Source organism: Schistosoma mansoni, chromosome 2 (assembly GCF_000237925.1).
Source record: "Schistosoma mansoni strain Puerto Rico chromosome 2, complete genome".
NCBI classification, from domain to species: Eukaryota; Metazoa; Platyhelminthes; class Trematoda; order Strigeidida; family Schistosomatidae; genus Schistosoma; species Schistosoma mansoni.
This window is the reverse complement of record NC_031496.1, coordinates 26,958,162-26,971,963: the sequence shown is the minus strand read 5'-3', so window position 1 is coordinate 26,971,963 and position 13,802 is coordinate 26,958,162. Positions and strand designations below refer to the sequence as shown.

The 13,802-nt window shown below is 32.9% G+C and overlaps 1 protein-coding gene across 1 annotated transcript in view; it reads right to left on the bottom strand.

The window, feature by feature from the left end:
* The window catches only part of Smp_128210 (claspin-like protein), a gene marked incomplete at both ends in the record, with an annotated part of 41,100 nt that overhangs the window by 1,965 nt on the left and 25,333 nt on the right, over nucleotides 1-13,802 (bottom strand). The window contains 11 exons of the mRNA XM_018796240.1: nucleotides 172-399; nucleotides 3,759-3,849; nucleotides 4,478-4,773; nucleotides 5,505-5,583; nucleotides 7,476-7,693; nucleotides 8,262-8,394; nucleotides 8,833-8,876; nucleotides 10,194-10,304; nucleotides 10,861-10,971; nucleotides 11,676-11,777; nucleotides 12,231-12,343. Coding sequence (XP_018650473.1) covers nucleotides 172-399; nucleotides 3,759-3,849; nucleotides 4,478-4,773; nucleotides 5,505-5,583; nucleotides 7,476-7,693; nucleotides 8,262-8,394; nucleotides 8,833-8,876; nucleotides 10,194-10,304; nucleotides 10,861-10,971; nucleotides 11,676-11,777; nucleotides 12,231-12,343 — 1,526 coding nt within the window. The remainder of the gene's footprint in view (nucleotides 1-171; nucleotides 400-3,758; nucleotides 3,850-4,477; nucleotides 4,774-5,504; nucleotides 5,584-7,475; nucleotides 7,694-8,261; nucleotides 8,395-8,832; nucleotides 8,877-10,193; nucleotides 10,305-10,860; nucleotides 10,972-11,675; nucleotides 11,778-12,230; nucleotides 12,344-13,802) is intronic.

Genomic DNA, 13,802 nt, shown 5'->3' with positions numbered 1-13,802 from the left:
ATTATTGTATTTTTATTTTATCGGTCTATTGGAATATATCTTATTGCTAACTCATTCTCACTCTGATTTATATTACAGTCAAGTGAAGTGTTAATTAGTCAAGATATACTAGACAAGGAAGAATATAACAAATAAGGAATATAAAAAAATGACAAATATTAGTAAACTTACTCTGATCGTTTGAAACCTTACATCATTAACAGCATTATTAACATTATTAAATTTCACAGGAGCAATTGGTTTATCATTATTATTAGTAGAAACGATAACACTGTCAACTTTACTGTTACTATCTGTATCATTAGTAACACCTTCATTAATTGGTAGGTTATGAGATTTAGGTTGCAAGAAATAATTAGAGAACAATGGGTTTCTAAGAGTAGACGCTGATTTGGTAGTCTTTCCTTCAGAGGAACAGAAAAAATTGAAATATTAGTTTAAAATATTCGTTTCGATAACCAAAGCTTTATTGCATAACAATAATAATAATAATAATAATAATAATATGCTAGATTGTGAATTAACTAACGTTTTCAGAAGGGGGTTCGTGTGGATTTTAGTAATTTTATATAGTTGAGATCATGAGTCAATTGAAGCTAGACCGCCATGGAAAGCCTGGAAGCATTGAACGGCCGTTTCGTCCCATTGTGGGACTCCTCAACAGTGCGCATCCATTATCCCGTCTCACGAGATTCCAATCTTACGAGGCGGGGTCGTCAGTGTGAGGCGCGAGCCCACAATAGGACGGAACGGGCGTCCAATGCTTCCAGGCTTTCCATGGTGGTCTAGCTTCAATTGACTCATGATCTCAACTACATAAAATTAACTAGCGTTTGTTAGTGACTGTCAATCACTTGCAATGGCTCAGATGCAACCACTATTTTTTTTCCTTAAATTTTTAGATTATTTAATATTTTTTTTAATTTCAAGAATTCTTACTTTCTTCTTGAAATATATTTTCATTTGACTAACCTTTCCTGCTATCATTGAAACCGCTACTAATTCTACTACTCTGGTGTCTCTCTTAGTGATTATGTAGTGTAGTAACTTTAAGCAATCCACAAGTATCAGGTTTTACAATGTGTATGACTGATTATCAATGAAAAATTTTACTACAAAAGATTAATTAAATGAAGATTACAAAATAAATATGGATACTTCAGCAATTAATTCAACAATGAATCAGAGAAATAAACAGTAACATATAAGCTGTAATACTATTGTGATGCATACATTAGGCTATGATGAATACGAATATTCTTAAGGATACATAAAAAAACGAGACTAAAAAGCTTTATAGTGAAGCAGAATAACGAGCTATCAAAAAGTCCGATGAATTGAAATAGTTATCCATGGAAGAGACATTAGTCAATAATAAACAACTTAAAACTTGGGACACATGTTCATTAGCTCAAGTTGCCGTACTTCTCACCAATATGCTAAGAGAGAACTAAAGAGATGAAGGGTAAAGGAGTCTGAATAATAGTAGTGTCAGTGATAACGAAAACAGAGAATACAGTTTGAAAAGAAATAAAATGAACAGGATAAATAATTATTACGAGCTATTTTGACTGATTTTGAATACTATCGCCAAATAGATTAGAATAATTTAACATAATCAGTAGATCATAGCGCATATCTCAACCAGAAAGTTAGAAGCTTGAAAGACAGCTTTGACCAACAGCAAAGATTTTCATTGATTGGTGCAACTTTCGTTTGGTCGCTTCTAACTTTCTCCCATCCTATTCAAACACTAGACATTGTTACACGTAAGAACAGGCGTGACTGATACATGTTACAGATCTTTGATAGCTGATGTGACGACTTTATGAAACAAGCACACATGACCCGATATTTATAAACATTTAAAATTGTTCTTGTAACCTGATTTGTTAGGTTCATACCGATTTCTAAATTTGTAATTGAAGTCTTATACATGTGTACTTATGTAACTGATTGGATATAGACAGCATCAGAGTACGATCAGATTGGAGCTAAACAATGGGTCACGAAAAAGTGGTAGGCTTTACGAGATTACGAGGAAATTAATAAATGTGTAAAAAAATGAACATGCATTTATGGCGTGAATTTCTGGACAATATAATAACACGTTTGTGTGAGTAATTCGGAATACTATGATAGACGAATGCTAAACATATGCCATTATGTAAAAGTCGAGATTATAAGCGAATAACTGACAACATCAAAATGTGTGAATAATGAATCAAGAAGATTAAATCAATTAGTCTGTTCAAAACCTAGAATAATTCATGTAAACGTGACATGGTACTAGACTTCAGTGGCCTGAAATTTGTCTCCAATTAGATCGTATAAATGATTGTTGTCAAACTATACATCCTGGCTATCCTGGTATATAATTATCGACTTCATTCATGTTAGTTAATAACGGAATTAAAATAAGTGAAATACGAGAAATAATTTCGAATACGTTTATTTTGCACAGTCATTGATCCAGGCAGACGATCAAAGGAAAGAAGCAAAACGAAATGATGCGCGGTGGAAAAAGTATGTGAGCCAACTCCCTTTCAATCAAGCGTCAATCGATATTTATAGTCACACAAAAATAAGCTACAGACATGTGATGAGTAGGATAAGATGTACACACACATACGCTCATATTAAAACAGTCAGGGTTGATAGGTGAATAACTAACATGGTTAAAATGTAGCTTGAGTAGAATGGATAAGTTGGCTTGTCCAGAATTTAGAATAAGTTATGTAGGCTTAACATAGTGGCCGACATTACAGGACCATATAGTGACCTCGTGAAGAGACTTGTACATTAATATGAAAAAACATCTAATTTCAAAAATAATACCGAAGTGGTGTGTGAGTGATGTCAACAATAAGTAGCGAAAAATAGCACTATTACGGATAAAGTATAATCATACATGAGGGGTGAGTGTACAATACCGTACAAGGGTGGACATAAACGAAAATTTTAGCGTGTGGTTATGGGCTCAGGATTTAGGGGCTAACTGGACTATGTTTTTTCATCGTTCAATATCCTAAAATTTTTGCAACACGAAGTGCCGACATTAGTTTATTATTGAATAGTGCAGATCGCAAAGCCGCAAGTATACCAAAAGAATTTGAACAGAAAAGCTAATGCGCGCCAGCAAGCGAATATAGAGGCGGATTTAGAGTTAAATCAATACATAAGATACAAACACATAAGTATGGGAAGCGAATGATTCATCGAGCGATCTAAAAGCAACTAATATTTAACCTCAAGAGAAGGATATATGCATAGGCTACCGCATGTGATCAAGCATACGTGCTCATACCGACATGATAAGAATACCAAGATACACAAGTTGTTACTGATCAAACAACAATCAGTTTAAGCAGTCGAGAGAACTTCCTGCACGCTGATGATAGCACGGTCACAACCAATCCAACAATGGTAAGGATCAGCAACGCTATCATAGACATAAGTTTGGATTCATACTCCCGGTAGTAGTTCTCAATCTGCAACAATGTCCATTTATCGCATATATACACAGAGATAATCGTTCTCCTTTTTTAAACGAGGATTTCAGCAGATTTCCACCATATATCCACAGTCAGTTGATGTTTAGTCGATAAGTCTTAATATCATGTTCATACATTCATCAAAATTCTGACTCAGTACTGATGGCCTAGAGAAATCAGATGTTGGCCTATGATAATAGATTTTAGGGAAAAAATTATACCAACACTAAATATTACTAACAAGCACTAAATTAATAACTTACCACGATTGCTTGGTAACTTATTACATACAACTATTTGAGTTTGTAACTTCGTTTGAGATTTTAGTAAAGCCTTTTTTCCTAAAGATAAAACCTATTAAAAAGATAATATATAGAAGCATATTTCAACAGTTGCACAGCTGGAAAACAAAATTCACAGCAAATAACAAATTGAAGTGGTATAAAATCTGACTAATCTACGGCTGTGCACTTATACAAATAGAAAACTTAGTAAATAAAGGAAAAAGATAACTTTATTGGATACATGTGAAATGAATAGTATATATCATCATCAGTTTTGATTATGGGATCAGAATACACATTGAAGATTGCTAAATGATAAGAAAAAATCTTCAGTTTGCTATATTATTAGTGAATAGTACAAGTGTAACTTCTATGACTGTTAAGCTGTGTGACAAGTGGTCAAATCCGCTAGAAAACAGTAGTTTCCTCAAAATTACTACCACACCTTGCTGACAAGTGCCGAATAGCATGAAAACTAGGCGACATAGGGGTTTCAAATTAACTGCTTTCAAACACCATTTTACATTTCACTAAAGTGCACCTGATGTCGAGTGACTTAGACTAGTGGCTAAATTTCAACTAGGTCGACAGAATTCAAACATCACTAAGACGAACTTGATATAAATGACATTGGTCATTTACTCAGTGATCAATCAACTGTAAATAAATACTCATATTTGCAGTGAGAATCAACTTACACCAGTTGATAAATTATCAGTTACTGCCTTTGAATTTTCTATTTCTTCATCAGATTCTAATGCTGAATCACTAGGATCTTTATCATTTGTTTGTTTATTAGATGATGAATGTATTGTGTCAGAATCTAAATCACCATTTTCAGTGGATTGATTATTTTCACCGTTCGAGGATTTCATTGGACCACGACGTAACCAATTATCTATAGGACCACAAGGTATACCATGTTTTTCATCTTCACTTGAATTATCATCACTATTATCTATGTTTATTTGATCAGTAAATGGATCATTGTTATCTAAAAAGAAAAAAATTACTGATTAATACGTTTTTCAAATATCTCAATTGAATAATAAGTGTTCAGAAACCGAGTTCAGCATTTGGGAGTTTATGCTTTCGAGAAATTCGAGTGTACATTATAAAGAACTAGTACAGTGAAAAACAATGCACTTTCCCTTATAATATTTCTACAGTATTGGGGATTTAGTGTGGAAAATGAATGACATAAAATCTCAAATGACTTTGACTTCAATGAGAAGTCACTGTTTTTAAAGGCGAAGAAATAGTCAACATACATTATAGAGATGTAAAATAAACCAGAAAAATTAGTCGACGTAAAGCTAACGGTTGACTGAATTTTCTAGGTCGGATTCTGTGAATGAAAGTATGCTAAATTTAATAAGTCAACACATAGAACTTAAATGTGATGATTCATATGGCTTCACTCAGCTAGTGAATCGTGCATCTAGGAAATTGATAACAAAGCATCAGGTGTCGATATAGCTAAGAATTGTTCATAGTTAAAACAACTGTCTGTAGGTTATCTTAAAGTATATTTGAATGAAGAAATATTGAACACGTAACTAGTGATCTAACTGGAAATCCCTTGAATACATGCAACCTAGATTGACCTCCACTGGGATGTTATATTGTTCAGTTTTAAAACTGTGGAATTTTGTGTTCACTTTTGTTCACTTTCATAAACGGAAAATAAGCATTCATAAAAAATTACACATGTAAAAAGTTTACCTAAACCGCGCCAACGAAAACGCCTCTGACGAACTCGTCCATTTTCAGCATGTAAATCACCGTCTTCAAAATAAAGTTCCTGTCAAAATATTAAAAAAAAATAACGTCTCAACAGTAGAAATGGTGAGACTGTAATTTATGGACGACCTTTTAGCGACCTTGAGAGTGTCCGCCTGATAAATAAGACCAAATGAAGATTATAAACCTGTATGAGGAATTAGAACTATGATTTACAGTTGACGGTCAGGGTTAGGAACAAGATTTAGAGTTTTCATCACGAACTGATATCAGCTATAATTCCAAAACAGTATTTTGCTAAATAGATGAATGAATTTCGAGCCAAAATCCAAGACCTGTTTTCTTTTGCCTGATTGGTTCGTCCAAAAATTATAGTCTCGCCATAGAAATCATCAAAATATGACAAATATCACTCTAATAAGGATATTCTCAGGAAAAATATGGGTATTTCTAGTTGTAGTAAATACGCCGAGACATGTTGGTATAAAAATATATCTGGTTACTGGATAACAATTTGAACAAAATGCGGTTAGCAAAACTTTACTGGTATATATGTATAGAAACACAGTTTTCGGTTGTTTATAACTAAACGACCGGTTTAGTACAGAAATCTTATAAAGGTTGGAGAAATTCGTTAATTATATTCTCTAAAGACTCAATATCACTGTGAAATATACTGTAAATGAAGGCTAAATTACGTAACTACCACACACACTTGTACTTTAGTATAAACTATTCTTATAATGTGACACAACAACCCTATCTATAACGAAATAAACTTACGGGGATTGAATACGTGAACAATTAGCCAAATTAAATTATCAGGTAGAAGTAGATCATTTGGTTTTTCGTATAATAAAGGTGATCGAAACGCATCGTAACACCATCCAGACAGAGGTGAAGGATGTCGTTTCAACTCATCCATTAGTGCATCCCTTTAAATGGAGATAGTCAGCACTATTTCTACGAGTTGAAGAACAAGAGTCTGACTGTATTCATCGACGTGACGTTTTACGGTCTGATAAGTTTTGAATTATACTATGCAAAGGAGTCTGATATTTAGTTCCTAAGTGAATTTCTGTGTAGAAGAATATATGTTAGTACGCATATCAGATTTACATATAATATTAAACATTACTATAGGATTGCGTTCTCTGAGGTCAGTGTTTTAAGTCTCGCTTGATGATGTTATCAAGAAAGACAATGAGAGTTTCAGAACAAAACCATCTAGATGAAAGAATGCAATGCCGCCATAATCATCCTTATAAACTACATGGAATATTACGAGTCGATCACTTAGAGAGCATTTATTATCAAATGTATTAGTTAAATTGAATTGTGCACGAATCTTTTAAAAAAATACACGATGAACAGACTTTGGTAAAGTACTATGAACAGTTACAGTAGATCGACAATCCTGTTAGTTCAAATTTAAAGCAGTATTAGCATTGGCAACCATAAAAAATTGTTACGACGATTATGTGATCTTTTGGTGATGGATCAGTGGAAGAAAAACCGGAGATTCAAAACAGGGTAAATACAATGAAAATATTAGCGCAAGAAGTAGGTTTGCGAAGATTGTATGAATCCATAGTTTACTTTACGGAATGTTCTTAGTTTAAAAAAATACTCGGAAGCACAAATACTAGACAGCTGTTTTGTCCTAGGATGTGGGTCTTCAGCAGTTCGGACTCACGACTCTAGAGGTAAAATCCAGGACCTTAGGTCTAGTGGCGAGCTGTTAACCTTCAGACATCTGAGGTGGCACTCAATGATTTAGATGTCTGATTTCGATCAGTTCACAATATTGCGTAACCGTCTTTCAATGGCAATATTAGAGAAATGGTTGTAGAACGAAAAACACAACCTTTACTAACTGACAGAACAATGATAAAATTTGTCACGATAACAATCGGATAAGTTGGAAAAAAATAATAATCTACGTAAATATACCTTGAGATAACGTAATTCACGAAGATCTTGATCAGTTTGAAGGCGGTGGTGTACACGTTCAATTTGACGTCTTAAACGACCAGCGGATGGAATATCTGAATCATCTTCGTCAATTAAGTCAGCGAATTCTTCATTAGCATCATCATCATTGGGATCTAATTCATCTTCATCGTCCATGAAATAAGCTCGTTCATTTTCATCACCAGACAATTCGGCTTCTTCATCCACAAAGTCGTTTATACGAAATCTAAAAATATATTAAAATATTTATGTATAACATAAGTCTGAAAAACAGAATGAGAAGCTTTAAGCAAGTTGTTTTATTAAAGCTGTGAAATTATAATGTCAAGCGAAGTGTCAAGTATGTGCGCAGGTAACTCACAAGCGGAATTCTTTTAGTATGAAAAAAAACTGCCGACAAGACAGAAGAAAAGCAATTCACTTACTTTTTAGTTTTCTTAATTTCATTCGATTGTATAGTTAGACGTTGAATTTCCTCTTCATCATCTTCATCTTCAAGAGAATTATCTTTTTCTTCCTCTTCATCTCCTTCCGAGGACTCATTATCACTACCATTATCTTCGTCAGTTATATCATCAGGATCAATATTTGCTTCATCATCTCCTGCTTCAATAGTATGATCATCTGATTCATCAACAGTTGAGATCTTATCTTCCAATTCCACATTGTCATCTGTGTGGAATACTTCTGACAAATTGTCACTAGTAAAATTAGATTCTGCAAAGGACACATATTAGATTCATTAGGAAACATGCAGAAACAAACCTGATGTGGATTTAAAAGGATTATTCCGTATGAGTGAAGATGGTTCAATAAAGCTATTGTCTTTTTTTTCTTTGTTCCCTTCTTCTTCATCATCCTCATCATCAAAAACTAAAACTCGTCGACGAGATGAATTCTATGCATGGAGAATAAAACAGTGGTAGAGCGATTTAAATTTAAATAAAACTAAGCGGACAGATTACAAGCATGAGAAGAATTAATACAAACAAAATGAAAATTTCGACTAAAAAGGAACGTTAATAAAGACAAATCATCTGATATTTTAAAGTTTGTAGGTCCAAAGGTCATCTTTAAAAAATGTCAAAGTATCCATTGGGCTCATAACACTAACAGATGAAGGATGTTTGCCGAGATCTATTTGACTCAGAGGTTGAAAACATAAGCAACTACTCTTATTTTTATCCACATGGCATATATGAGTAAGAATGAAATAAACATCACTAACCAATCCCATTGGTTATCATAAATTCTAAAGATGAATCTCAATGAATACTAACAGTTAATCTATTTAAGGACAGAAAGTTAATAGAACAGGTTGAGAGAAATTACTTACTTGAGTCGTAAACCCAGAAATAGGGTGCTCAGATTCCTGAAAGTCTAAAAGATAATATAAACAATCATGAATTCTGCAATTCATTATGATAATGAGCAAGTATTATTACTGTTTCAGTTCTGATACACCTTTTTATGCAACATTACGATGATCGCCACTAAGCATGGATAAATCGGGATTCTCTAAAAGTTCATCTGTGACAAGAATAACTCAACATGAAGCTCTTTGACTATGACATTGTGTCACACATGTAATACTAGTTACTTTAATACTGTAAATGGTTCGGAGTAGCATGTGTCGACTAAAACGAAAATGGAGTCGAGGGATTTAACATTAAATGGACTAAAAATTATTGCTGATATTTTTGTAAAGTCAGCTGATATAACGTCAGCCTACTAATTTTATCATTATTCTCCCTTTTCTACTCATACCCTTTTGAAAATTCTTCAAACTGACTAGTTACCGTTGACTTAAGTAAATCAACACAACTCTTCAGTCTAAGCATGTTTTATGCTTATTTTGATCTTATTATCAGTTTTGTTAACCTTATTATTCTTACAGAAATACCCGACTTACAACTATTTTGGTCATGAAAGTATTCATGTTTACGCTAAGTATTCGGGTTTTTTTTAATCATCATTATTGTCACAACCATAAGGTCAATGAAATTGATTCTCAAATGCATTATGTAGTCGGACTTTACTAAGAAAATTATTGCTTATTTTGTTGCCATATAAATCGAACTTCTGCATGATCATAGTGGATGATAATGAATAGTTTTGTGCATACTTTCATCGTTTACATAATCAATTGGTTTTAGTTAGGAAACCACTGAAAACTAGTAGGCACTGGACAGCTGTTTTGTTCAAGTATGGGCCTCCTCTCAGTAAAACATCTACGACACTATTAGAGAGGATCAAACCCAGGACCTAAGGTCTCGAGACCACTGAGCCGGGGTCCGATGATGTGATGTACATGTTCAACTTCAGTTAACTTGCGATAATGTACGAACGTCTTCCATTACCTGTGGTGGGTAAGTGACTTACACCCGACATGGTTGAATTTCGTGAATCAAACCTTTTAACTAAAACTTCTGGAATTACATTTCAAAGTTAGTCACTAGTGAGCAAATGAACATTTCAAATATAAAAGGTTTGTAGAGAATGTTGTATTGTCATGGTTTATAGATATTTCTCTCGAAGCTATAAAACTATATCTTACTTTTAAAAAAAGTTATCAATATGTGAAAAGTATAGAGAATATAAAATGGATTTCACTTTATCCTAAAAAGTTTGTTAACCCGTTTAACAGACCATTTACTTACAAGAGTTGTAAAACATTAACCGAATGCAAAAAAATACCTGGATCATCATGATTATTTACAGGTGACTTCAAAATTTCATCAACATGGCCTTGTGACTGGTCACATGTAGACTCGCCAAATAGATTACGACGGTTTTCATGAGAATCTGCTTAAGAAGATTTATAAATAAACGAAGAAAATTAGATAAAAGTAGCTTTATTACTGCTACGGAACGTTTAAACTACAATTCAGTATACTTTTATCACAAATAAATAGCTTGAGTTATGGTGAACTATTTCTACGGTTGTCTGCATTGTAATGTATGATATCCTATTGCTTAAGTGATCCTGCGAGTCTATTTGCCCATCCAACTGTTTCCATGTTTTAGTTCATTTTTCCAGTTAGTAGGAATTAATGAACTAAAAAAAATACAACAGAAATTGACAAGAAAGAGCACAGACAAAATTATCTAATGGAACTAAGAAACTAAAAGATAAAATTTATTTTTGACAGGATAAATGATGGTATTTTATAGTAATACGATTAACCTGTGATTAAATGTTACTTTATACTAATTCCCATCGAAATAAAATACTTAAACTATCTGAAAACTACAACCGAAAGGGCAAATAACACTGCAAATATATGGACGAAAACTTGTCAAATTATCATATGATGAAGTAAAACATTATCATCGTTTTAGTTTAAAAGAGGCGACGAAATACCTGGATTATTATTGATAATTGAGTTTTTCACTTCATTTATTGATTCTTGAGACTGGACACATATTGATCCGCTGAATAGATTACCATGTTTTTCATGTTGAATCTGGGAATCTATCAAGAGAAATACATAGACACAAAGATATAATACTTAACTTCAAAAGTAAACCCTAAATTAAATACTTTCAATAATCAGAAAAGAAATAAGAATTATGTTGCAGGTAAAATAATGAGAGAGAATATAACAAAGAGGTTGTCTATTAACAGATTAAAACCTTTATTTCGCGTTTACTGTTTTGAAAAATAGAATCCACTTAAATATGTCGAAAAACGATTAGAGGCAAAAAAAATTGAACAATCACAGATAGATAGATCATTACGGAGAGGTGGATCAGTGGTTAGAATGTTCAGCAACCAAGATAGCAGTTTGAAACCCACTTCATCTACTACGTTTTGGCTAACCGGGCAGTAGTATCATAAGCCCTAACACTTGGAGTGTGACTTAAAGCCAAGTACATGACTCTGTACTTGGTAAATAAATATCGATGAACAGTATCAGTTTCCGAAAGCTTTCGTAAACCTATAAATGATAGTATCAACAAATGGAAACATAATTCAAAAATCGTATGATGGATGGATGCAAACCAATCATTATGATCGTCACAACCAACAGGAAAGTGAAACCTCATATCAATAAAATCTCTAACAGGTTCCGTTTCATTTTGTCATCAAGTCTATGGAAGAATGAAGACTTAATTGGATTAATTTGGTGAAACTGTAGAAGAGTAATATATATAAGAAAAATGAACTCGAATTACCTAGATCATCATTATCACCAGCCAAATCCATGAAAGCTTGCGATTGAGTACTTATTGATCCTCCAAACAAAATACGATGATTATCGTGATTAGTTTGGGAATCTACGAAAAAAGAACGAGAAGGTAGTTGAAATAATGATATAATTCTTTCGAATTTTCAGGAGACATGGGCATCTCACTGCCTCAAAGTGACATGGGAAAACAATGTTATCAACAACAAAAAATACGTAATTGGTTTGGTATACTGTTTTAAACGGACCTAAAATGAACAGAATTGGCAGTAAACCTAAGGAAGTGAATATTAGGTGATGTATGCGATAGCGTTCGCAACAAAAGGGATATATCAAACTGAAATGTCTAAACGAATTTACGGCATATGACTCAAATCGTGAGAAGTCGCCAAGGTTAGTATTTGGAAGATTTATTATTGACTATAAGCTTTTGATAAGTGAGAATTATCTACTTTTCTGTGTTTATTCAGAATATGTAAAAAATCCGTATAACTATATTAAATATTTAACTAATATATCAATCCAGTCAAAAATATTCATATACCTGTTACATAACCACCTGTGATTGATTTTGCAGTTCCATCGACAAGTTCTTGTGATTGGTTACTAATTGATCCGCCGAAGAGATTACAACGATCGTTATGGCGAACCTGAGAATCTATGCATACAAACAGAACGAGCAGATTTAGCGAATAAAACAAGAAAAAGGTGAAATAAAACATACTTATTCCTACAAAAACTGTGATATCATAGAGTGTATTCGAAAGTATAAGCCAACGTACATTATACAGTGAAATGTATGAAAACAAGTAAATAACTAACAAACTGATCTAATTTTACAAGCTTCAGTTATTCACTGGATTGGATAGGTACGTATGGACAAGTTCATAAGATAAGTTCTATCGACAATTGTTAAAAAAGTATATGAATAAACAAAGAAGAAATATTCATGAAAGTAATTAAGTATTAATAAACTTCAGTCGTCAGGAAAATAGTGTACAACTAGAAAAAAACAATGAGCTAGAATGAAATCAAATGTAAATTGAAGTTACTGATATATAAAGATAAATTGAATTAAGTTTAACAGAATATACAGCTACCATACACCTTAATAATCCTACTAATGATTGAGGTAGTGAGTTAGAAAGCAGTAAAAATATCGATAGATATTATATTATTAAAATGTAATAATTAGGGAAAATAGTGGTTAATTCATAGAATAATATGTTTTCCTGGATGAATTAAATTGTAATCGAACTAAAACAGTAACATTTTTTTTTATAACGGAATATCATTTAAGTGAACGAAGAGTGATATTGACTTCAATGTTTGTTTTGTAAGTTTTCACTGTACTAAGAAGATCAATTGTTGAATGATAAGATTGAAAGGTGAGAGACTGCCATAATATAAGACTTTAGTATTTTAATAGGCACATAATTCTCAAGTTGAAATGGTGGAAAGATATGTGCATGATGGAAGTGTGGATATTTCAATAGGGTTGATAGAATCATTACCTACGCCGTCTTTTCAATCAGTAAAGAACAAAAAAAGATTTCTCGGTGAGATATCTTTTATAACGGAACGAATATTGTAGAAGTTGGAACCGATTTTCCGAATTTTCATATATTATAATCTTGTTTTATAGCTATTGAGTAACTAAATTACTATGTATATGTATATCTTCAATTAGAATCTCTCGGTTAACCTACAAACTACTGTTATACTACTTACTATTTCTAATTTGTTGCCAGCTCCTACTGAAAGCCACTTTTTGTTTGTTTATATATGATTGTTGTTTTTCATTTTATAATGTAGTGTGGCTGTGTAAGTCTGTGTAAAAAATACGTCTGTTTGAAATATGAAGCGACTGAATGCGTAGACACTTGATATTGTTCAGATATCGGACTACTGAACAAATCACAACGGTTTTTATGAGCATCTTGAGAGTCTAGCGTAGCAAATATATATAGCATAACTAAATATTATCAGGAGTTTGGTGGAGATTTTAGTAATTTTATAGAGTTGAGATCATGAGTCAATTGAAGATAGACCACCATGGAAAACCTGTGAGCACTGAACGGCCGTTTCGTCCTATTATGGGACTCCTCAGCAGTGCG